The sequence below is a fragment of the Magnolia sinica genome, unplaced genomic scaffold (assembly GCF_029962835.1).
Source record: "Magnolia sinica isolate HGM2019 unplaced genomic scaffold, MsV1 ctg98, whole genome shotgun sequence".
NCBI lineage: Eukaryota > Viridiplantae > Streptophyta > Magnoliopsida > Magnoliales > Magnoliaceae > Magnolia > Magnolia sinica.
In genome coordinates, this window is record NW_026682862.1 from 16,519 (window position 1) to 42,230 (window position 25,712).

At 40.3% G+C, this 25,712-nt stretch overlaps 1 protein-coding gene across 7 annotated transcripts; it reads right to left on the reverse strand.

The window, feature by feature from the left end:
- Positions 1-608: 608 nt before the first annotated feature.
- On the reverse strand, positions 609-19,082 carry LOC131236400 (receptor-like cytosolic serine/threonine-protein kinase RBK2). Of its 7 annotated transcripts, XM_058233518.1 has the most exons (4): positions 18,800-18,935; positions 18,392-18,539; positions 9,922-10,044; positions 609-1,446 (listed from the first exon to the last, which is right to left on the reverse strand). In XM_058233518.1, the coding sequence occupies exons 1-4, from the start codon at positions 18,865-18,867 to the stop codon at positions 1,432-1,434; spliced, it is 354 nt and encodes a 117-aa protein (XP_058089501.1). In that variant the 5' UTR covers positions 18,868-18,935; the 3' UTR covers positions 609-1,431. The 7 variants fall into 7 exon arrangements, 3 of the variants coding, with proteins under 3 accessions (XP_058089501.1, XP_058089500.1, XP_058089502.1); XR_009166730.1 differs by lacking the exons at positions 609-1,446; positions 9,922-10,044 and adding an exon at positions 11,548-12,688 and having other exon boundaries at positions 18,392-18,523; positions 18,655-19,080; XR_009166728.1 differs by lacking the exons at positions 609-1,446; positions 9,922-10,044 and adding an exon at positions 11,548-12,688 and having other exon boundaries at positions 18,655-19,079.
- Positions 19,083-25,712: the final 6,630 nt, after the last annotated feature.

Genomic DNA, 25,712 nt, shown 5'->3' on the forward strand with positions numbered 1-25,712 from the left:
GCAGCTTCAATCATACAATGAGTTTGGATCATGAAAAGCAGCTTCAATCGTATTATGAGTTTGGATCGTCAAATAAGCCGAATTATATGAGCAATTTGGATCCACTGAATGGCCCAACCAGGTCAATGTTTTTTATCCATTGAAATGGCCCATGTCAAAGGTTTGGATCAATAGAAGCGGGCCAAGTCATGTGAATGGTATGGAAAACTAAGGACTGGATGTCCACATTACCAATTTGGATCACAAAGTACATGTCTATTGATGTGAATGTATTGGGTGATTAAAAGAAGCCGATTCCAATTAAGATCCCAATCATATCAATGGTATAGATCACCGAAAACTATCCAATTAAGATCCCAATCTCAATGATTAAAAGAAGCTATCCACATTACCATATTGACGACGTAGACCCCTTAATACGCATCTGTGTATATGACTAGCCCAATCATATGAAAGGCTTGGATGAAGAAAAATTGGCCAACCATATTAACGATTTGGCTCCTTTTTTTTAGAGATATGAACCTAATCCTATAAATGGTTTGGATCATTAAAATTAGCTCATTCATATGAATAATTTCAATCACAGAAAACTGGGTTAAGTCATACAAATAATTAGGATCCCAATCATAAGAATGGCATGAATCTCTGAAAAGTAGCCCTCCACATTACTGATTTGTATCATTGAGTATGGGCCTAGTCATATGAATGGTTCTGGTGATTGGTAAGAAACTCAACCAAACAAAATAATTGGAATGTAGAAAACAGGTCGAGTCATCTAAACAGTATGGATCACTAAAAGTAGGCCGAACCATGCCGTTTGGTTGGAGCATTGGAAATTGGCCCAGCCATATTCCTAATTTAGATCCCTAAATACGAGTCCGAACATATGATTGGCCAAATCATATGAATGACTTTGATGAGCGAAGAATATTATTATCGATTTCTATCACTTAATACAAGCCTTTCCATATGAGTGGTGCATGTGCTCCAACCTATCATTTCAATGTTCCATCCCTAAGAACTTACCCAAACTATTGATTTTTGGTGCATGTGGCATCGTTGTAAACACCTATTGATTAGATTGATGAAAGAACATTGTAGAATGGCAGTGCTTCGTATCACTGAAAATTATCACAATCACATAAAGGATCTGGATCATTGAAAAAGGGGCCCAATCATATGACGGGTTCATATGATTGAAAATCATTCCATATGCCCAAAGGCAACCAAAACTAGAAGGATAACGGAAACACTAGCAGAACGCAAGCAAAATGTTGCTAATATAATCTTAATCATCTAGATGACATTTTCATTATTAGAGGCAAATAAAAGCCTGTAATGTAATGAATTCTAAATCATGTAGAAACTAACCTTTCTGAGCGGTTAATCCATGGCGACATATACATCCAGCAAAGAGTACCACCTGTTTGCTTAAAAGATCCAACACTGAACCAAAAAAACAAAAAGGAAAAAAAAATATGCAATAAGTGAATGAACCACTAAACATTGGTTTCACAAAGGCAACAACAAAGAAAGTAAAATATAAAACTAGTAGCATCGCATATAGTAGCAAAAGCAAGCAAATTTGCAAATATATTCTCCTGTATAGCTGATACTTCTATTACTAGGAGTAGAAGAAAATCTATAATTCAGTGAATTCTGAATCACAGTGAAACCAGTTTTCTGAATAATCACTCCGGGGCGATATACATCCAACACAAGAGAACAACTTGTTTGTTGCAAAGATCTCATGAGCCTTGTAAGATTTCATCGAACACCATTTAATAAATCTTTTGAGGCAGATCCATTGTATGTACATCGAGCACCATTTAATAAATGGTGCCGGCCTTATAACCAATAAGGGCAAAATAAGTGAATCAATCTGGACTGATCAACCCATTGAAAAAAACAAAAGCATCAAATGGGTGTTTCTAACCATTCAATCCATAAACAACTTTCAGGACCATTTCTCTAAATTTATTGACATTTAAAAAAAAGGTGATGAGTAGGAAAGTATGCCTAATGGTGTGACTTTTGGGCCATGGCCCTCACTATGTTGATGGCCTGGTGCCAAAAATAGGACTGTACACTCCTCCAAATGGACACACATGTACATTAGACTGACTGTTGGACTGACCGATTCATAGGCCACCTATGGATGGTCCATTTCTCAAAAAATGCAGCAGATGGGTGTTTCTAACCACTCAATCCATAAATAATTTTCAAGACCTTTTCTATAGATTTATCAACCATCCCAAAAAGGCCATATATAGGATAGCATGCCAAATGGCGTAAGTTTTGGGTCATAGCCCTCTCTATGGAGATGACTTGGTGCCAAAAAGCAGGACCATACACTCCTCAAAATGGAGACACATGTGCATTAGACTGTGGACTGTTGGACAAACCAATTCAGTCCACCTCATGGATGGTCCGTTTCTCGAAAAAATGCAGCAAATGGGTGTTTTCACAACTATTCAATCCATAAACAATTTTGAGGACCATTTCTCTAGATATATTGACCATCCAAAAAAGGCCATGCATAGGACAGTATGCCAAATGGTGTAACTTTTGAGCCATAGCCCTCACTATGGAGCTGACCTTGTGCCAAAAAATAGGACCATACAAAATGGACACAATGTACATTAGAATGTGTACTGTTGACAAGTATTTTTAAACCGACCATTGTTTTCATGCATGAGCAAATATGGCACATGTGTATGGCATGCGAGATTCCCATCAGCTCAGGGGGCCACACTGTTTAGATAACATTACCTAAACATCTGGTCGTTTCACTCAAGTAGGCCACAGAGCATGGTTAAAAGACTTAGTGAATTAACCTAACCCATTCAGCCCGGAGTGAAGTCGCGACTCATCTGAGTCGGGGCAGACAAACAAAAAAATAAAAAGAGGTTTTAGCCATCTCTTTGAGGCAGAAGGTCTAATCAGTGTGGCCTGTAAGAACTCTATAAGGTGGGCCTTATTGATCAACGATCTGGATTGTCCGAAGGGTTGGATAATGTGATCGGGTGCACCAGCGGGCCCCACTAAGTTGTGATACATCCAGAAATTCGTGTAATGGGTGGAGTGCTACAACTGTGATACGCACAGAGTGTTTTAGAGAAACTGGAATTACCAATTCGTGTGGAGCCTTGGGGAGAGGAGTTTTGATGGGTTTCAAACTCCTCACCCCTCTAACCTGTATTAACAGGGCTCGGTCCCCAATCCAACACTATCAACAGAAGGTTGAGCCCCATCGTATCTTCTCTAAAGGGTGTTAGGAAAGGAAGACCTCAGCATCCCTATCTACAGGGATGGCATCACAGCAAGGTAAGCCATTCACTTCTTCAGATCTCCATATCTAATGCACAGCAAGATCCTTTGGCAATTCCACATTAAGAAAATATTACAGTTGGTACCAGAGCCACTGTGCAATAGGTATGGATGATCGAATCCAGCCAATCCAGACGTTGGGATTCTGGCTCTCAAATCCAGCCATAGGGATTTTCACTCCGAATACAGACAACTGAGATTTTGAATCCCACATCTGGAATTCGGCATCCAGAATATAAAATAGGGTTTTTGATCCCTAAATCCAGACTTTAGTGATTATAATTTCCAAATTCAGACATCAGGGACCTTGATCCCCAAATCGGAGATTGTCGAAACTCTGAATTTAGGAATTGGAATATCGAACCTCAAATCTAAGAATTGGGAATTCCGGATTAATTATTCCCAAATCAAGCCATGGGAATTTTGATTCCCAAAATCGGAGATTAGGGATTTGAATCCCAAAATCCAGAATATTTGGGGATTTCAGTCCCATTAGGAATTTTACTTCGTCTTACCTGTGATTGTTAGAGGCCGGCAGCTATTATCATCTTTCGATGATGCAGGCGTCGGTGATGGCTTGCATCTCCTTCTTTCTTGCCCATCAGCCATTATCGACGTCTTGTACTCGCGTTCCTATCGCTGACGGCCGAAACCTTGGGTTTCCGATGACGCTGGAGCCATCACCTTTTCATCCCGCGTCGTCGAGGCTGCCGGCAGTCATGGCAGAGGGAGAGAGAGAGAGAGAGAGAGAGAGAGGTTTTCAGAGAGAGCGGGGGGAGAAGGAAGGAGAGGTTCTCACAGAGAGAGAGAGAGAGAGAGAGAGAGAGAGAGAGAGAGGTTTTCAGAGAGGGAGAGAGAAGGGAGTGGTTTTGAGAGAAAGAGAGGTTGCTTACTCGGCAAGTAAAAGCAACTGACCGTTAAGGATATTTTGGTCATTTATGGAGATCCAAGAAACGCGGATTTGGAAAGCGGATTGCGTCCTACCCCGCCCAGACGATAATCCGTCCGGGCAGGGCTCTGTGGGGCCCACCATGATGTAATAGTTTTATCCAATCCGTTCATCTCTCTTCTCAGATCAATTTATGACATTATTCAAAATTTGAGGAAGACAGAATTCTCCAGTGAACCACACGAAAGGAAGAAGCAGTGATAATGACACTCACCGTTGAAAAATCTCTAAGGGCCAACGTGATGTTTTTTTACCATCCAACCTACTCATAAGGTCATGTAGACCTGGATGAAGTGAAAAAAAATATCAGCTTGATCCGAAACTTCTGCAGACCCAGGAAGTTTTTAATGGTGAACATTCATTCCCCACTTTGTGGTCCACTTAAGCCTTGGTTCCACCTCAGTTTTGGTTTCGTACCTTAAAATTATCTCTAAATATGTATGGACGGCGTGGATAAGACCATTGCATCACTTTGGGGCCCACAGAGCCCCGCCCTGGCGGATTTTGGTCCGGGCGGGGTAGGACGCAATCCGGTTCCGCGGATTTCCGGCCAAAGCCACGGAGATCCTGCACTGGAAATGTAGGTGGGGCCCACCACGATGTTTGTTGGAAATCCACCCCATCCATCCGTTTTGTGAGCTCATTTTAGGTCTTGAGACCAAAATCGAATAGGATCCAAGACTCAAGTGGGCCGCACTAAAGGAAAAGGTGGGTAGGGAAATTCCTACCGTTGAAACTCCCTGGGTCATCAATGATGTTTACATTCTATCCATACCGTTCATAACGTCATTCCTACCAGGATGAACTGAAAACACAAATATTAGCCTTATTTAAATCTTTTGAAGCCCCACAAATATTTCAACCGTGGACGTTCAATCCTCACTATTTCAGCCCACTTGAGTATTGAATTCGACTCATTTTTGGCTTTATGTCCTAAACTGAGCTCACAAAACGGGTGGGCCCTGCGTTGGAACCTAGGTGGGCCCACTGTTATGTTTGTGAGAAGTCTAGCAGTGGCTTATGCACCAAGGAAACTATCATAAATTAATGTTCACTACTCCGTTGAGACATATCACATCGGCCATGCCCAATTTCACCCCATTTGAACAACCTATTCCTCTAACAAAATGCCAATTAACTAGACTCAATTCGGTGGTTAAGATAGTCCGATCATTTATCGGCTTCAATCCCTCTTGCATGGTCCTCACTGTATGAACAATTTTACTCATCCAAAGGTGGGCCTTTGCCTCAAGAAGCAGCCACAAGCTATCCCTTGCACCTGGGTCTAATGGACCTTCTTTTTGCTGGATTGTACCTGGACGCTAAGAAATCAAGGGTGAGTGTTCGTCTCTTAGTGGTTTATGCTAATATATTAAAAAAGAGAATGTCTTGAGTCCAACTGGTTGGACCATAGTTTAAGGTCCACCAAGGACAACTCCTACCAATTAAGTGCTTGCCAAATCCCAATCCTCCATAAGTTGCCCCACCATGAGGCAACCTATCCACTAAAGTGACCATCACCATAGAAAACAGTGTATAGCCATTGATGAGTGAATATGTATGATTTTCATACATAAAAAATCTTACTGTTGGTTCAACATTCAAGGAGATCCATTCACTTAATAAATTAGAAGTTATTTACTAGGTGGACCATAACCCCACAACCCTTAAAAAGGAATTTTACCTATGCCAACCTTCACTTTGAGCACCACCGGGCTGCAACCCTCGAACCAACTATGTGGGTGCGACCCTAACTGTAGGCCCACCTTGATGTATATCCATGTCGTCCATTGGTTTGGCCATCTTATTTTAGGGCATGGTCCCAAAAATGAAGTAGATACAAATTTGAAGACCACACCACAGGATATAGTGGTCATTGAATAGTCATAATTAAAATTTTCCTAGGGTCATGGACCTGTATAAAAGGGAAAAACAAATATAAGCTTGATCCAAAACTGATATGGATCAAGCTCTTCAGAATCGGGAGTGGGAGAGTGCCTTTACAGGGGTGACAACCATTGTTTCCTGTAGTGTGTCCACCTGAAATTTGTATCTTCTTGAATTTTGGGACCATGCCCTAAAATAAGCTTCCAAACTGATGGACGGCTTAGATATAGTATTGAATACATCTAGGAGGGCCCTAGAGTCAGGGTCACACCCATATTGCTGGTTTGGGAGCCAAGATGTAATCCTTGATATCTGATGGGGCTTACTATGTTATACGTGAAAACCATTAGATATGTAATCTCACGTTTAAGCATAAAGCTAAAAAAGTAGGGTGGCTTGTAATCAAGGTCGGGCACACACGGAAAGAGTTGGGAGAGACATCCACCCTTGATTTTTATAGGGCCACTATGATGATTATATAAAATCCATTCTAGCCATTTAGATGCTACACCAAAACTTAGACCTTTGACCCAAATTTACACCCATGTCATTTAGGTGGGGCCACACCAAGAGAAACAGTTTGTAGGGTGAAAGTTGCCCTGTATATTGTTTCTCTAATTGTGTGGTTTTACCTTAACAATGAATGGAGCTGATTTTTGGTTCCTGGACTTAAAATAGGATGACACATTTGGTGGTTAGGGTGGATTTAACGTAAACAACATGGTGGGGCCCTCCTAGGTATGAGTTTCCTTTGTATTATATGATCTCTCCTTACCATGGTCATAGGCGGGCCGGGCCACATTCGGACTGGGTTGTACATTACATGTTCCACGTCCTGACTGATTGGGAAACGGGCCTGCATTTTAAGCCTAAGCACGCCCCGTATCATACACATGAGCTTTAATTAAAAAAGGAAATTTTACAAAATAATTATTAATACGATATTTACAGATACCTCTTTCAAAAAGGGTGGGATCGACCGCAATGTTTATGTGAAATACACTCGTCAACTCATTTTAAGCCCGGGGCTCAAAAACCAGCCCCATCTATGATTCAGTTGGACCACATGATTGAAAACAATGTCCAGAGCAACCCCACCCTCTAAATTGTTTCCCTTGGTGTATCCCATTTGAATCACAAGTTGGTTTGACTTTTGAGCCTTTTACCTAAATATTGGTCTGGAGTCTAATGATTAGAGCGGACATCATATAATCATGATGAGAGGCCTAACGTGTCCAACTAATATTTTTATCCCCAGGGTTCTCGCTAACAAAGAAGAGTTAGGGCCAGACTCAGGCTGGATTATTTTCGCTGTCACATCTCCAGGCCAGTCTTCATTTAACAATGAGAGCTAGGCTTGGACAAAGCTTAGCCTGCCCGGTGGTGTGGTGATTTGTTAGGCATCGCAGGGCCCACCTTGATGTATGTTGTATATCCATGCTGTCCATCAGTTTTTTCGGCTCCTTTTAGGGCATGGTCCCAAAAATGAAATAAATCCAAATCTCAAGCGGACCACACAGCAGGGATTGAATGCCCACCATTAAAAACTTCATGGGGGTCACAAGTTTTGGATCATGTTGATATTTGTGTTTTCTTGTCATCTAGGTGTGACCTTATCAACAGGTTGGATGGCAAATAAACATTACGCTGCTAGGAAGGTTTCTATGGTTAACGTCAATATCCCACTGTTTCCTGTGGTGTGGTCCACTTGACCTTTGGATTTGCTTCATTTCTGGGTTCATGCCCTAAAATGAGCTGGCATAACAGATGGACGGTGCGGACATAAAACACAGACATCACGGGAAGCCCCACAATGTCCCACACAACACCAGACCACCACTTGGGTGGATGGAGATGGGCTTGCTTCGGCTGGGACCTAAAACCAGCAAGGTGGTTGGTACCCTGATAGTGGGGCCCACCTTGATGTTGTATGCATTGCCAACTAATTTTATGGTATGAGCCCAAAAATGAAGCAGACACAATATCTAGACCACACCACAGGAAACAAGGGTCATTGAACGCCCATGATTAAAAGCTTCATAAGTTTAACTATAATGATTATTTGACATCAACCTGTTGATATGGTCACATAGACCTGGATGAAGGGAAAAGACAAATATCAGCATAGCCAAAACTTTCGTGGCCCACAAAATTTTTAATAGAATGACTTCATTTGCCATCCAAATCATTCATAAGCTATTTGGGCAGCCAACTTGAGTATCACTTAGTATCATATAACTCATACAAGAAACCCAAGTGGAAATAAATACTCTAATCCTATTAGTCGACACACATGCTCCCTTCACTCATTTAACCTATTTAAAGATGCAAAAAAGAAGGGAAGAAACTTAAATAATGAAACCAAATAAAAGAGTCCAAATACTACTCAAAGACCAATTATACAGGTGCATGGCCCTAGGGATGTATTGTTTGTACAAAAGCCCTCTTTCACTCATATGGTTTGTACATAGCCACAAAAAGTCCAATTAATCGTTGCTTTTGGTGATCCAATTGGATTCGTAGGCCTCACTGCAGTCAGATGACTAATTTCGATCTGACCTTCCACTGGCTGGTTGTGACCTGTACGGCCCATCTTAGGACCCCCTTTTGGTGGAGGTGTGGCTTGTATGCATCGTGAGGCCTGTGTTTCAATTACCCAAGCTATTGATTTGATTGGTCCCTATGTGGATGGTCTATACAACCAATATCCCCCATATTGGAAGATCATATACATTTGATCTCTAGCTTTTGTATTGGTTGAATGTGAATTGTTGTTATACTTCTTTTCTCAACGGCATATGCTAGGCTCACATTGAAGGGTTAGGATTTTCCCACATGGGGGTTTTTGTTTGTGGGCTAGTGCAAAGTGGATCCAGGCATAGCAACTATTTGGACCACTAAACCAAGGGATCCCACTTTTACAAAGTGAGAACCTAATCGTACTTGAATACCTAAGCTTACTGCAAACCTCTTTCCTAGATGAATAGTGCTACAAGAAAATAAAACAACGCAGAAGTAGCAACAATGTGCCTCCCTATGGAATTTTGCTAGTGATCTACAATACAAGCTTGTTCCATAGGGGAGCAAGATGCAAAGAGTTTTGAAAAGATTGATGGATGAATCCAATAGAAGGAAAAGAAATGAGATGAACTAGAAAAGAAAGATATGAGATCAAAACTAATTCTATGATTGAGCTAACTACGAAAGGAAACCAAGGGTAAGATCTCACCGGTTCAGACCATCCTAACTAGCCTTTCCTTAGAGCATCGCATTCTCCATCGCTCCTCAGAGAAATAAGATGAAGCTTTTGGGCTTTCTCTGGGGCGTTTAGGTGTTTTTAGAGTGTAGAGAGAGATTTTCATGGAAGGGGTGCAAAAGCAATTTTCATTGTTTCAAGCCAACTTGAGACACATGGAATTGTAATTGGCAGTTGGTTATTATTACAGACCACAATGCCCCCACCTCCACTTTTGGCCATTCACTCTCTGTCATTTAACTATTTTGATTCTGTTAAACTGTACATTTAAACACGTCTTAATCTTCTGGCTAGTTTTCCATTCCAATGGTTACAATACATTTGAAACTGATCATCTAAACAGAACGGCGAAGCGGGGGGCTGGAGCAGCTTTGCTAGATATGCTATAATTTTACAATCTCCGAGAGAAGCATGTGGTGGTCTTCAGGAAGATAGCCAACTGAATACGAGTGATTTCTATCATATGTGACCTAACACAATCTTAGGAATCCAGACTTACCACTTTAATCAACTTCTCGGCAGGATGTTTCCACTGTTGTGCAAAGATGTCCTGAGCATGCTTATAAAGCTCCACATCAAGTCTGTTTAGCAAAAATATCTGATGGACAACTGTTTCAGGAACCTGAAGGCGTGCTTGTTAATCCCCAAATTTCCATTAGTCAATAATGATACAAAAGAGAAAACAACTGGTACAGTCCTGAACTTTTGAGTTAAACATGGTCAAAGACACACACACACACACACAAAAAGAAAGAAAGAAAGAAAGAAGAAGAAGAAGAAGAAAAGAATAGGGAATGTCACACTTTGAGAATCAGATTGGTCGAAAAATTCTAACCACTGATTGTGGACACTTGTTGAAATAGTACAGTTAGATCTTTTCATTTTTAACCTCCAATAAATGTCCATCAATCATATAGTCAGCTAATCAAATAAGTGTAATTTTTTTTCACAATATATCTAAACTGGGTTCTATAATTTAGACAGTCTGATTCAAAGTATTTGTATGCCAAGTATGTGATTTCAAAATCGTAGCTTTAAAAATTTTCAGGTTGCTCGCCACCTAGATGCTATCACAGTAGTCACAGGAATAGTAGGTCGTGCAGTTTTGAAGGTAAAAGCAGAAGTCCTTTTGATTGATCATAATAAAATTCTATTATAGATAATACAATTTATTTTTGCACCATAGATTATGCATCTTGGTATATGTCCTGAATTGAAAAGTCATCTTATACACGAAAATTAATACCAAGCTGGTTGAGTGTTCACCTCTTTCTTTTATCAAAGCCTACCGTGGCTGCAATAGAGGCAGGGAAAGACGTAGCATTGGCAAATAAAGAGACCCTGATTGCTGGAGGTCCTTTTGTACTTCCTCTGGCGCACAAGTATAAAGTAAAAATACTTCCTGCATATTCAGAATATTTTGCTATATTTCAGGAATATAAGCTTATTGTTAGGAAGTCACCATCTGCCATTCAGAACATTCTGCAGATTCACCATCTGCCATTCAGAACATTCTGCAGATTCACCATCTGCTTATAGTTAGAAGCTTATTCTTCACTTTCATTTATTTCCTTACCAGTGGCATACGTTAGATATTTTTGCTTATTTGTCTATTTAACTATTTGAATACCCATCTTAGAATATGTGGCTCAAGTTCACGAAAACCGCTTAGAGATGAAAACGCTGAAAAAACAGAGAGGAGCTGAAAGATTTTCTGTATTTGAGACAACCCAAAGGGGTTGAATATATAGAAATTACAATCATCTATACAAGGAAAATAATAAAATCAGAATCCTCTACCTATGGAAACGAACTATATAAGGTATACAAGGTATACAAGGCATGTGAACCTGTCTAACAAGAGAAGCTAAGAGTTCATTCTGTCTCCAGTGTCTCCAGGGCTTGCCAGAGGGTGTACTTCGACGTATCATTTTAACAGCATCAGGAGGGGCTTTCAGGTGTGAAGTTGTTGAATCTACTGTTTCAAAGGGAAATTGAATCTACTGCTTGTATTGTCTGTGAGGTGTGATTCACTAAAAATAGAAGAGCATTAAAAAAAACTCACCAATGACTTCTCTGTTCACCAGTAACTAACAGCACCAAAGCATCTTTTAATTTGAAACAACCCAACTTTTTGAAGCTATAAAAGCCATACATCCCATTTCCAAAACCAAAACAACATCAAAACTAGTGGTTCTTTCCAAGATAAGCTCTAAAAGAATGAACACTTGACCAAAACAGAAAAAAAGAAAACAAGAATAGAAGTCTCTATAGTCTGAAATTTTTTGCTCAAAAGTATAAAATCTGTAGTCACTCAACAATATCTCAACTTTCTAAAATTAACATAAAATCAGAACTAAATTGAAATGTGCTGTGAAGCATTTAATGATCACTTTAGCTCCCTATTTCCAATCTCAACTCAGAAAATTAGATGAGGCTGCAATTGACATTAAAAGCGTGAGAAAAGCAATGCGCACTTGCACAACCTACTCAAAGAACACACGCAAATCAAGAGATTCTAAGTGGTTTTCCACTATCCCGCATGTCAAGAAGGAGATAACAATAGAAACACAGACCAAAAAACAGCAAAACTAATTGCTATGATGTAACTATGCAAAATGATAGAAATCAGCTTCAAACTCTTCAGTTAAAAAAAAAAAAAGAAAAAAAAAAGAACAACGAATTTTTCAACATAGCCAGGGTCACTTGTGTAGACCGATGGTACTGTTACCATCCAGCCGTCAACGAATTTTTCGACAGATGTTGGTTTTCCATGACCATTTACAAATTACAAGTGATGTTGCTAATGCAAATATACAGACAGAGACAAACTTCAAGCACAAAACAGGATGCTCAATTATTGATTTGATTTTCAACAGACTCTCAATTCATGAACATGAGTTGCTACATGTATGGATTCATGAATTCATTAACTCACTTCCCAATATAGCTTAATATAAAAGATTAATAAGGCTTTACATGAATGTCTTCTGCTACACCTCATTGTTAGATTAGATGAAAACCATTGTTTACAAACAAGAAACTAACATTTGACATTTTGCAACTAAAAATCACAAAAAATAAAAAAAACAAAGTACCACGTCTCAATCAGTTACATCTCTCATGGATGGGCGCATTTCTAGCCTTCTCCTAACACACAAGTACATTGTCCTAGCCATATGGTACAGTTCGTATGTGTCGTAGGATTCTCCAATACAAGGATTAATCAGTTCATGTAATGAAAGCTTTTCGATCAGCACTTCTGCCTAAAATATAAGTAAAAGCGTAGATATATTGGTCGAAATCAGGATAAAGAATTTCATAAGGACCAATTAATTTAGCAATATCTGACATCCATATATAACCAACATCTGCAATGCATTCCATAGTAAAAGAGAGATTGAGAATGAGGAATGCTGTCTCTAGACACCCATCTTGAAGCAAACAACACAAACGCCCCCACATGTGCTGACATGGCACATGCAAGAACCATATTGTTCATAGGGGATCCCAAAAAGTCTGTTCCATAGCCCAAGAATCAACTGGTCCATTCATCAGATGGGCCAAAAGTACATGAAATGGGCAGTTAGAAGAAGAGAGAACCAGCAACCTACATTCAACATACATTTTGCCACTTGTTGATTCAACTGGCTTGATTTTTAGGACAGGACACAAACTCTAAGTGGACCAATTGATGAATCTCATGGATTCTACATATATACGTCATGACAAAGATGTTGAGATGTGGAGCCACATCTGGGGGGCCGCTCGACTAGTCGAGTGCCCTGCTTGACCGGTCGAGTGGCCCATTCGACCAGTCGAGGACTGGCTCGACTCAAAGTCCAGCGAGCATCGATTTTTGGGGTTCCGCAGTACTCGACCGGTCGAGGCCCATGCTCGACCAGTCGAGGGTCCGCTCGACCAGTCGAGGTTATGCAGATTCGTTTACGGATCTTCCACGGACTGCGGATTTTTGAGTCGGTTTTCGCAGAGGTGCAAAAGGAAAGTTGCCTAAACTATAAATAGGTGTCCCTAGGGCTTTTCTAGTATATGAGAAATAATTCTAAGGTGTGGGCAAAGGGCTTCTTCTGTACTTCCAAGGGAGAGGTTAGTATATTGCCTTGTAATCTTCATTTTTCTTCATAGTGGAAGTTTGCATCCGTGGTTTTTTACCCTTGCTGGGGTTTTTCCACGTATATCTTGTCTTGTTGTTTGTTTGGAATGCTTTGATTATGTTTCTAGTCTATATTTCTTCTTGTTTATCGTTTGTGGGTGAGACCGGAGATTGGATCTCAGTTCGCTTCATTGTTGGCGTGCTGTGCAACAACTGGTATCAGAGCTATTGGTTTAGTTCTATTAGGAGCGATGACGGAAGAAGGGAAGACTAGAATTGAGAAGTTTAATGGTTCAAACTTTGCCTTCTGGAAGATGCAGATGGAGGATTATCTGTCTCAGAAGGACCTCTATATTCCTCTAAGAGGAAAGGAGAAGAAACCCGAAGAGATGACAGATGATGAATGGTTTTTATTGGATCGGAATGCTTTAGGAACGATCTGACTCTCTTTGTCTAAGAGTGTCACCTTCAATATATCCAAGGTGAAAACCATAAAAGAATTAATGGAAGCCCTAGCCACCATGTATGAAAAACCCTCAGCATCCAACAAGGTTCATCTTATGAAATAGTTATTCAACATGAAGATGTCAGATGGTGGGAGCGTGGCTGAACATCTAAACGAGTTCAATACAGTCACGAGCCAGTTGGAATCCGTTGGCATTATTTTTGAGGATGAGGTCAGGGCGTTATTGATCTTATCCAGTCTGCCAGATAGTTGAGATGGTTTGGTGATTGCTATGAGCAATTCGTCAGGGTCGACAAAGCTGAAATTTGATGATGTGGCCGGTCTAATTCTCAGCGAAGAATCTAGAAGAAAGGCATCAAGAGTTTTAGGGGATTCAGGGAATGCTCTAAACGTTGAAGGAAGAGGAAGATCGCTGAATAAATGAGGTAATAAACACGGACGTTCTAAGTCGAGGAAGAAGTCCAAGGGACCGAAAGACAAAGACGGGTGTCGACATTGCGGCAAGAAGGGGCACATGAAATGTGATTGCAGGGCACTTAAGAAACAAGAAGAAAGCTCTCAAGGTGGGAAGGATTCAGTGAATCTATATGAGGAGAGTGACACAGAGGCGTTGATCTTGTCTCTTGATGCGAGGAATGAGTCTTGGGTCATAGACTTGGGTGCTTCGTTTCATGCCACTTCATGTAAGGAAGTTCTGTGTAATTATATATCAGGTGACTTCGGGAGAGTCTACCTGGGTGATGATGAGCCGTGCAGTATCGTTGGAAAGGGAGACGTTCATATAAATCAGAAAGACGGAACGACTTTGAAATTGAAGGATGTCAGACATGTACCGAGTTTAAAATAAAACTTGATCTCAGTGGGGCAGTTGGTCGATACCGGTTATATGACGACATTCACCAATGATTCCTGGAAGATCACAAAAGGTGCCTTGGTGATATCTCGAGGTAAGAAGGAAGGTACTTTGTACGTGACTTCAGGATCGTATAGTTCACTCGCAGTCGCATCAACTGGAGTGAATGGGTAGTTCTGGCATCAGAGGTTAGGACATATGAGTGAGAAAGGGATGAAAGTGCTATTGTCAAAAGGAAAACTACCAGGGCTGAAGTCTATTGACTTGGAATTCTGTGAGGACTGCGTGTATGGCAAGCAGAAGAAGGTAAGTTTCAAGAAGACAATACGCGCTTCAAAGACGCATCTGTTGGAACTTGTACACACTAATGTGTGGAGACCGGCACAGGTATCATCTCTTGGTGGTTCACGTTATTTTGTTTCCTTTATTGATGATGCTAGTAGAAAACTGTGGATTTATTTCTTAAAGCACAAATCTGATGTATTTGATGTATTTAAGAAGTGGAAAATAATGGTAGAAAACGAGACAGGTAAAACAGTAAAATGTCTCAGATCTGATAATGGGGGAGAATACTGTGATAAGAGATTTGAGGAGTATTGTATAGCAAATGGAATCAAACATTAGAAAATGATTCCAGGGACACCACAACAGAATGGTGCAGCTGAGCGCATTAATAGGACCATCTTTGAGTATGCCAGGAGCATGAGGTTACATGCAGGGTTGCCCAAGACCTTTTGGGCAGATGCTGTGAATACTGCCACATATCTCATCAATAGAAGTCCCTCAGCACCATTGGATGGTGAGCTACCAGAAGAAACGTGGACTGGGAAAGAAGTGAACCTTGCACATCTCAGAGTGTTCGGTTGCACTTCATATGTTCACATTGATGCAGAGCACAGAAACAAGCTAGATGCGAAGTCCGGGAGGTGTACGTTTATAGGTTATGGGTAGCATGATTTTAGCTACAGGTTTTGGGATGCAGAAAATAGGAAAATCATCAGAAGTAAGGATGTAGTCTTTAATAAAAAAGTAATGCATAAGGACTGTGCAGGAAAATAAGGCGAGGAGAAAGAATTCATAGAATTGGAAGAGTTACCGGACATGAGTGTTACAGCGCCACAGGATGATCATGGACAGGAGCATTATGAGGCAAAGCTGCATACACCGGTTATGAGGAGGTCTACTCAGGAGAGGAGACCCATGGTCCGATACTCACCATCCTCACATTATCTACTGCTGACAGATAATGGTGAACCAGAGTGTTTTGAAGAGGTATTACAGTCGGATACACGGGTTAAGTGGGAGCAGGCCATGGATGATGAGATGGACTCTCTTGAGTCTAATCGTACATGGGAGCTAGTCACTCTACCCAAGGGTAAGAAAGCTCTTCATAATAAGTGGGTTTACAAACTGAAGGAGGAGCACGATGGTTCGAAACGGTACAAGGCTAGATTGGTTGTGAAAGGGTTTCAACAAAAGGTAGGTATCGATTTCACTGAAATATTTTCACTGGAAGTGAAAATGTCTATGATTCGCATGGTCTTGAGTATAGTAGCTACAGAGGACTTACATTTAGAGCAGCTAGATGTTAAGACAACGTTTCTTCATGGGGACCTTGAAGAAGAGATATATATGCATCAGCCGATAGGATACGTGGCACCAAGAAAGGAGAACAAGGGGTGCAGACTGAAGAAGAGTTTATATGGCCTGAAGTAGGCCCCGAGGCAATAGTACAAGAAGTTCGACAGTTTTATGTCGAGAAACGGTTTTAGGAGATGTCATGCAGACCACTGTTGCTATTTGAAGAAGTTTGATACATCGTACATCATCCTTCTTCTATACGTTGATGATATGCTTGTGGCTGGTTCAAGCATGAAGGACATCTCAGATCTTAAAAGACAATTGTCTAGAGAATTTTCTATGAAGGATTTAGGAGCTACAAAACAAATCCTAGGCATGAGGATAAAGCGTAAAAAATAAGAAACTATTTTTTGTCATAGGTAGAGTACATAGCTAAGGTACTTGATCGATTCAATATGGGAGCCGCTAAGCCGGTTAGCACTCCATTAGCCAACCACTTCAAGCTATCTAAGGAGCAAGGGGCAAAGACCCAGGAGGAATGAGACTACATGACTAAAGTCCCATACGCGTCAACTATTGGGAGTCTCATGTATGCTATGGTGAGCAAGAGGCCAGACATTGCTCAAGCAGTGGGAGTTGTTAGCAGGTTCATGAACAACCCCGGGAAGGAACATTGGGAAGCTATGAAGTAGATCCTCAGATACCTAGTAGGTACTAAGGATGTAGGGTTGTATTATGGAAGATCGAAAATCAAGCTACAAGGCTACACAGATTCAGATTTGGTAAGAGATATCGACAGCAGAAGAAGCACTGCAGGTTATGTTTTTTCTCTAGGTAGTGCTACAATCAGTTAGGTCTCTCAGTTATAGAAGATAGTATCTATCAGTATGACGGAAGCTGAATATGTTGCGGCTACAGAAGCGTGTAAGGAGATGGTGTGGATGCAAGGTTTAATGGAAGAGTTGGGTGAGAAGCAAGCAGATTGCAAACTGTACAGTAACAGTCAAAGTGTAATACACTTAGCTAAGAATTCAGCCTTTCATTCAAGGACCAAGCATATTGACATCAGATATCACTTTATACATTCGTTACTGGAAGATGGATCAATTGCTTTAGAGAAGATTCATACAAGTGAGAATCCTGCGGATATGCTGACCAAGGTGGTCACACGGGAGAAGCTGAAACTCTGTTCAGCTTTGATTGGTCTTCAGGCCTGAAGACGAGGAGGTGGTGCACTTCAGATGTACAAGATGAATATTTATGGCGATGTGTCTCCAAGTAGAAGATTGTTAAGATGTGGAGCCACATATGGGGGCCGCTCGACCAGTCGAGTGCCCTGCTCGACCGGTCGAGGACTGGCTTGACTCAAAGTCTAGCGAGCATCAGTTTTTGGGGTTCTGCGGTACTCGACCGGTTGAGGCCCATGCTCGACCAGTCGAGGGTCTACTCGACCGGTCGAGAAGCCTGCTCGACTAGTCGAGGTTACGCAGATTCGTTTCCAGATCTTGCATGGACTGCGAATTTTTGAGTCGATTTTTGCAGAGGTGCGACAGGAAAGTTGCCTAAACTATAAATAGGTGTCCCTAGGTCTTTTCTAGTGTATGAGAAATAATTCTAAGGTGTGGGCAAAGGGTTTTATTCTGTATTTCCTAGGGAGAGGTTAGTATATTGCCTTGTAATCTTCATTTTTCTTCATAGTGGAAGTTTGCATCCGTGGTTTTTTACCCTTGTTGGGGTTTTTCCACATATATCTTATCTTGTGGTTTGTTTAGAATGCGTTGATTCTGTTTCTAGTCTATATTTCTTCTTATTTATCGTTTGTGGGTGAGACCCGAGATTGGATCTCGGTTCACTGCGTTGTTGGCGTGTTGCGCCACAAAAGAGTGTGGGGCATTTCTCTTTCACAACTTAATTAAAAAGAGTTTGTGACCAACATATATCCACAAATTTCATACCCATTGAAGTAGAGACTGGCTTTGCTCTTCTTGATTTTCATTGATCACATTGCGTCCTGATATCAGTTGCAACAGAAAAATTCCAAATGAATAAACATCTGTCCTTACAGAAACTATGCCATTCTCTGCATACTCAGGTGCAAGGTATCTACACAAGATAAATGCCGATAGCTCAATTAAAAAATTCCCACCAAAACCCAACCCAGAATCCATTACTCTCTCCCCCAACAGGCTCAGTTAAAATTCATCAAGTCTAACCTGACTCATTTAACTATAAATGTGCCACGCTCCACTGACCCTTTTACAGATTGGGCATATACATGCATTCTTAAACCTGATCTTGTAGGCTGAACACGAATTCCAACATTCAACCTGATCTACTAACATACAAACAACCATAAAACAAACCTGATTACATCATCACACAGTCCATTTTTGGAAACGAGTCCAAGACTTAGAGAGCAATTTGTCATCATCCTTCAAGGAATAGATGCTTTGGAATTTTCCATAAAAACAGTAACACCGCATGGCAAGAAAATACCTGATTACATCATCACACAGTCCATTTTTAGTAAATATAATGCATCTAAGATCCTCTAATCCCCTTGTTTTACTAATGCAGTTAACCTTAAAGAAAATAAAAGAAAAGGGAAAGTATCTGAGAAAGTGAAGAGTGAAGAATTTACAGATTCTCCTAGGTCAAACTATCTTTGTGAAGAGTGAAGAATTTACAGATTCTCCCAGGTCAAACTATCTTTTGCTAATTTTAGACAAATTTATATAGGAGTGTGGGCAGCAGATGCATATATGAATGGTATACTCAGTCCCTTAAGGTTCCAAAATGTAGAAATTACATAGGAGTTACATTGATGGGTTTTAATGGAAAAGTCATGAAAACCGAAACAGTTGAATGGAGAAGAAGAGCTATGGTTCAGAAACAAAAAATAATGGTTAAGAAAAAAAATACAGCAATGTCTCTGATTCAACCGGAAAAAAGATCGAAAAACCTATTGCTACGATTTTCCAATCTGACAAATTTTAATGCATCGGCCATCCAGGGTGAGGTTCATCATGTCTATGGTTTAAGTGGTTTAGGATTTGGATCATTGAACCATAACCCCACTTGTACAAACTGAAATCCCAAACAGTTGAACCCTCCAACCATGCAGTCCAAGCATTGTGTGTGTATAGTATCTCCAACCAAATAGTAAAAAGAAAAAAGAAATAGAGAAGAATAGAAGATAATGGCATTAAATTCATTAGACAATAGCTTAAAGAAGAAGAAAAGGAAGAAAATGCATACTGAATAGAAGATGATATTCACTAAGGAAGATGATAGTCTCTCTCTCTCTCTCTCTCTCTCTCTCTCTCTCTCTCTCTCGTCAAGGTTACAGAATCCATGTCCACAGTCGCATCATAACACCAGTTTCGGTTGATTAGGAAACATGCCCAACTAAAATTTCTTCAAATTGAAGAAGCAAGACATTCTCACTTTAAAAGGATAGGCTCATTCTATTACCAACTTCAAATCTCAGCATAAGAGAACTCCAATGCAACACCATCAACTTTATATTAAATGGTGACATTTCATAATGCACAGAAAGTCATGGATGTAACAGAACTAGAGGAAGGGGAAAAGGTTAATAATTCCGAGAAAGCACACCATTCTATTACCAATACCTAGAAAGCACATCCATCATTCCTCCATTTATCTTCTTGAGCAAGTGATTCTAATAATCACATCAATGGAAAACTTCAATTGATAAAAGGTTAGAATTGCATCAAATATTTTTTCTTCTAACAAGACCAGCAGTCTCCCTATTTGTAGGAACTCTTGAAGTAAGAATTTTTTTTTTTGCAAGATTGGCTAATTAAATGACAAGTGAAGGTGCTATATCAAACAGACTAGCATTTTGGGTCAAGCTCGGCCTGTAATGCACGGAACAAAGAACATATATTTCAACCTTTTTAAACTCATAAGAATATGTTCTTTTAAGGTAACAAAAAACAGGTGGTTGCAAAAGTTCTTGATAGACCTAGTAATTTTAACAGGTTCAAGTCCAAAATTTCAGACCTGTTAAAATCAGGCTGAGTTCGCATATGCCATTTTTGGATCTAGTTAAAATTGGATCTAGTCTGTTTTGTGTTGGATCCATCTTGGACCTGGTTAAAATTGTGTTGGGTCTAGTTACTTTTAATGGTAATATTACATAGAAATTTTGGTGTAGTGAGGACTTGGTGCCACATCATCAAAAACCTTAGTGCAATAGTATGGCCATCAATCCACTTTTCATACCCATGGCTATCAATCCAATTTTTTAGATGTAGTGATCACTGTATGTAGAAAAACAACCACCAGAAAAAGATGGGGGTAAGCAATGAACATGCATATTGCACCAAATGGAGAAGCAAATCACTGACAAAGATGTAAAGAACCTAAACTCAAGTTAACATTCTTAGCAACCCTAACTACTCGTAAAGCTAAATTCTTTAGGTTGCAGTGAATAGGGCCGTCAATGGGCTAGGCTCGGGCCTGCCGAAATCAAAACTTTTAAAGCAAATCAGACTCTCAAGTGGTAATGCCACATCAGCAAGTGGGGAGAGTATGATTTAAGATCCTGCTCTTACAAGCAGCCATAACAGATCTCTTGTCTACTAGTAATTCAGAAGAGAAAATACTAGATTTACCTAACAATGCTAATTTTTGGCATTTTCAATCTTCGATCAATCGCAGTAAATGAAAATAAGAGACAATACTTGATCATGCCACCCGTAATGGTGCCCCGTACAAGATCTTGCCAGGCTTTAAAAAGATATTGGATCAGCTCCTGGTGGTGAGCTGAAAATTGCACTGTAATTAAATCTTCTTGACTGTCCAATTGGTGGGGACTACTAAATAAATTGTTCACCAGTGCAAAAGCAATGGGAAATCAAATGGTTAAGATTGCCCATTCAATATGATTTTTAGGATATCAAACGGTCTCCGAATCAGGCGATTCTTTTTTTCATTTGTAAGCTTGTCAAGTTACCGTTCCGATGAGCTAACAATCGTCCAAAGCCGACCTCCAATGAGGGAGTTATGAGGGTTTTTGTGGAAACATGGGAGTTGGAAAAATTCTGGACCATTTACTCTCACCCCACTTTTGGATGCCCAAACGGTCTCGGAAAGCGAGGATTCTAGTGGGGATTAAAAGAGCACTGACTCACATTTTCAATGAACCTAAAATCTACCCAATCCGACATATAACAAGGGAGTTATGCACATTGTATTCACGTCACTTGATTTCGAAAGATTAATGATCGAGATTGGAAAATGAGAGTCGAAGAATTCTACCTTGCTTTTGGAATATCAAACGGCATCTAAATCAGGTGATTCTTTTTTCATTTGAAAGCTTGTTAAGTTACCTCTCCAATGAGCTAAAAATCACCCAAATCCAACCTCCAATGAGGGAGTTATGGGGGTTTTCATGGGAATTGGGGATGTAGGAAAAATTCTAAATGAGGGAGTTATGAGGGTTTTCGTGGGAATTGGGGATATAGGAAAAATTCTGAACCACTTACTCTCACCCCACTTTTGGAGGCCTAAATAGTCTCAGAATGCGACAATTCCAGTGGGTATTGAAAGATCATTGACTCAACTTTCCAATGATCCTAAAATTGACCCAATCCGACATATAACGAGGGAGTTATGGGCATTTTTTTTCGTGTAACGTCATTTCGAAATATTAACGATCGAGATTGGAAAATGACGATCGAAGACTTCTAACCTACTTTTGGGATATCAAATGGTCTCCGAATCAGGCGATTCATTTTTCATTTGAAAGCTTGTTAAGTTACCATTCCAACGAGAAAAGAATTGTCCAAATCCAACCTCCAATGAGGAAGTTAAGAGGGTTTTTGTGGGAACAGGGGATGTCGGAACAATTCTGGACCATTTACTCTCACCCCACTTTTGGATGCCCAAACGGTCTTGGAATTTGAGGATTCCAGTGGGGGTTGAAAGAGCACTGAATCACCTTTCCAATAAACCTAAACTCGACCCAATTCAACATATAATGAGAGACTTATGGGCATTTTATTTGCATCATGCGATTTCAAAAAAATTAACGGTCGAGATTGAAACATGGCGATCGAAGACTTCTACCGTGCTTTTGGGATATCAAACCATCTCCAAATCAGGTGATTTGTTTTCCACTTGAAAGCTTGTCAAGTTACCTCTTAAACGAGATAAAAAAGTCCAAATCTGACTTCCAATGAGGGAGTTATGAGGGTTTTCGTGGGAAGTGGGGATGTCGGAAAAATTCTAGACCATTTACTCTCAACCCACCTATGGAGGCCCAAATGGTCTCTGAATACGACGATTTCAGTGGGGATTGAAATATCACTGACTCACCTTTTCAATGATCCTAAAATCAACCCAATTTGACATATAACGAGGGAGTTATGGGCACTTTATTCGTGTCACGAGATTTCGAAAGATTAACGATCGAGATTGGAAAATGATGGTCGAAGACTTCTACCATGCTTTTAGGATATCAAACAGTCTCTGAATCAGGCGATTATTTTTTCATTTGAAAGCTTGTCAAGTTACCTTTCCAACAAGATAAAAATCGTCCAAATCTGACCTCCAATGAGGGAGTTATGAGGGTTTTCATGGGAATTAGGGATGTTTGAAAATTTCTAGACCATTTACTCTCACCCCACTTTTGGAGGCCCAAACAGTATTGGAATGTGACGATTCCAGTGGGGATGGAAATATCATTGACTCATCTTTCCAATGATTCTAAAATCTTCCCAATCTGACATATAATGAGGGAGTTATAGGAATTTTATTCGCATCATGCAATTTCAAAAGAATAACGATTGAGATTGGAAAATGACGATTGAAGACTTCCAACGTCATTTTGGGATATCTGTAATGTCTCAGAAAAATTCGTACAAAGACTCGAATACCACCTTAGGCAGAGATCACTAAGGACCAAATTCTTTAGAAATTAGACGAGAATTAACTAAGTGTTAAACTAGATTTTATGTGAAATTAGCTCTAACCACTTTAAATACAAACTACAAGACCCAAAACTAGCAAAATTGTTAACGCTACATTACCTAAAAATGTAGGATCAATCTCAAAACCTAGTTGCGCTTGGGAGCATCATGAAACTCCATATCGGACCTGGACCGAACGTCGAAAGTCCGATTACCGCAAAACTATACGATTATGACCGCATTACTGGGCTTGACAACCATCTCGGAAATCAAGTCAAGCGATGTCCCGAAATGCACAACTTGAGCCTGGAGCGAAGTGTGTTAGAAACGCGAATATCCTTAGGAAACGAACCAAAACTTAAGTGAATTGAGTCGTTCGCTTGCAAGCCAAATCTAAGGTTTCAGATTATCAGATTCTGACCCAACTACACCCTCGGATCAGGAAAATTTCTCAACACATGTCGATATACTTATGGCCCTAATCGAGTGTCGATGACCATTAAACTGAAACTGGTCCTCCGCGGTGGATCTGTAAATCCGATCAGATCGAAAACTTAACTGGACCTAGATCCAATGTTAGGGGACTTACTCCGGACTGTATGTAGAAAAGGGGCCTTCAGATGTGCTCTATTGGATCGAAACAACCAATTTTTTGCTATAACCTAAGTATACCATGGCCCTGGGGCCATTTACATCAGTTCTGGGCCTAAATAAGGGCCTTAACCCACCCCTCTCTCATTCCATACGAATTCCCTAAACCCTAGGAGAGAAGAGAGAAAAGAGAAGGAAAGAGTGAGGAGAAGTGAGAGAAAGTGAGACAGAGTTGTTGCGATTCATTCCCACCGCTCTACGTGCTGAATTGCCTATTCTCGTGTCGCTACACCGGCGATTCCGATTCCATTGTTGGGTAAGAAATCCTAACCCTAACCTATTTTAGGTATCCAGATAGAGTAAATGGCAAAATAGCTAACCCATTTCGTGATTCAGGTAGCCGTTGTGCCGTAGACGAAGGCATAATGTTCAAACTGAGTTCGATTCTAGTTTACCGACGAAAGATCCGGACTATAAACATTTAGGTTATGGTTTTCAAGGCTTTCAATGTCAGTTAATGATTTATGATTGACTTGATTGCTATTACATGTGCTAAGATACAATGTCTTCCATATATTACACATATATATGAACTATGTGAAAAATAATGCATGCCATGTGTTTGTTTAAATGTTTGTATGAGTATGAAATTATGATTTGTGCTTGCCATAATTGTTGTTTGGGCATATATGATTGTTGTACGTGTGACAACTCCTATGTAGAAGGATTTGCTATAATATGTGTTTTAACTAAATTATTACATGTATGTGATATGTGTAGTCTAAGTGTTTGATAAAATGCCTGAAGGAAAGAATGCTTGTTAAAATGTGTTTAATGAGGGTGTTGAGATAGGATTCTCAATTCCCTTATCTATAGTTACAGTTTCCTTTATGTAACCTATCTTACTACAATGTGATTTATGGATGGAATGCCTATGTATGATAACATGTGTACTATTTATTTGTTGAAATGCTCAAATGAGGTTTATATTTAGATTGGTTGTCACATGCTGTCTTTGACTATCACATGTGAATGTTATTGTTTTGGAATGTGATTGGGGCTACGATGTAGTCCAGGCAATTGGTAACGGTTTACGATCGGCGGCTGAACTGTTTAGTCACGACAGATACGTTCGATGGATCCGAGTTATATGATGATTAACGATAGTGGTTCGGCTACGAGGAGTGCGTATGTGCTCCATGTTGATTAATTCAATGTATGCTCATACCAGTCGAGCTTGTCAAGTAACCCGATTGACCTAACGTATGTTCACCATGCATGGACGCTAGTGTTTGAATCTAAGGTACCACTTACCGGCGTAAAGCCCGTTTAACCTTGGTACCATGATCTGTTAAGACTTATGAGCCGGGCATGGTGATATGGGATACCGTGGTCGAGCTGTCAGCCTACGCTGGGGTGATGAGCCTCCTTGTAGTGTCCAGTGAGCAAACCAAACTCGTGAGCCAAATATGGTGGCATGAGACACTATATTCGAGCTGTCGGCCTACGATCAGGTGACGAACCTCTCGTAGTGACCTCGAGTATACACTAGGACTATGTTAAGGTGACGAGCCTTTCTGTAGTAACTTTGAGTATAAACCAGGCCTGCGTTGAGGTAATGAGCCTCTCCGTAGCGACCTGAAACTGCCATCGTATGTGAGTAACTAGGATTGACGACCCTAGATGGATCATTGTTTGGGTAAATGATATAAAGGGAGGTGCCTTAGCTTCCCAACCTGGTGTT

Excerpts from the sequence above, each read along its gene's own strand:
- LOC131236400 (XM_058233517.1), bottom strand. The coding sequence starts at position 18,867 with ATGATGACAAATTGCTCTCTAAGTCTTGGACTCGTTTCCAAAAATGGA. Across the intron at positions 18,540-18,799 it reads CTGTGTGATGATGTAATCAG|ATACCTTGCACCTGAGTATG; the intron begins GTTTGTTTTATG and ends TATCTTGTGTAG. Across the intron at positions 12,689-18,391 it reads GCCAGTCTCTACTTCAATGG|GCAGAAGTGCTGATCGAAAA; the intron begins GTATGAAATTTG and ends CTTATATTTTAG.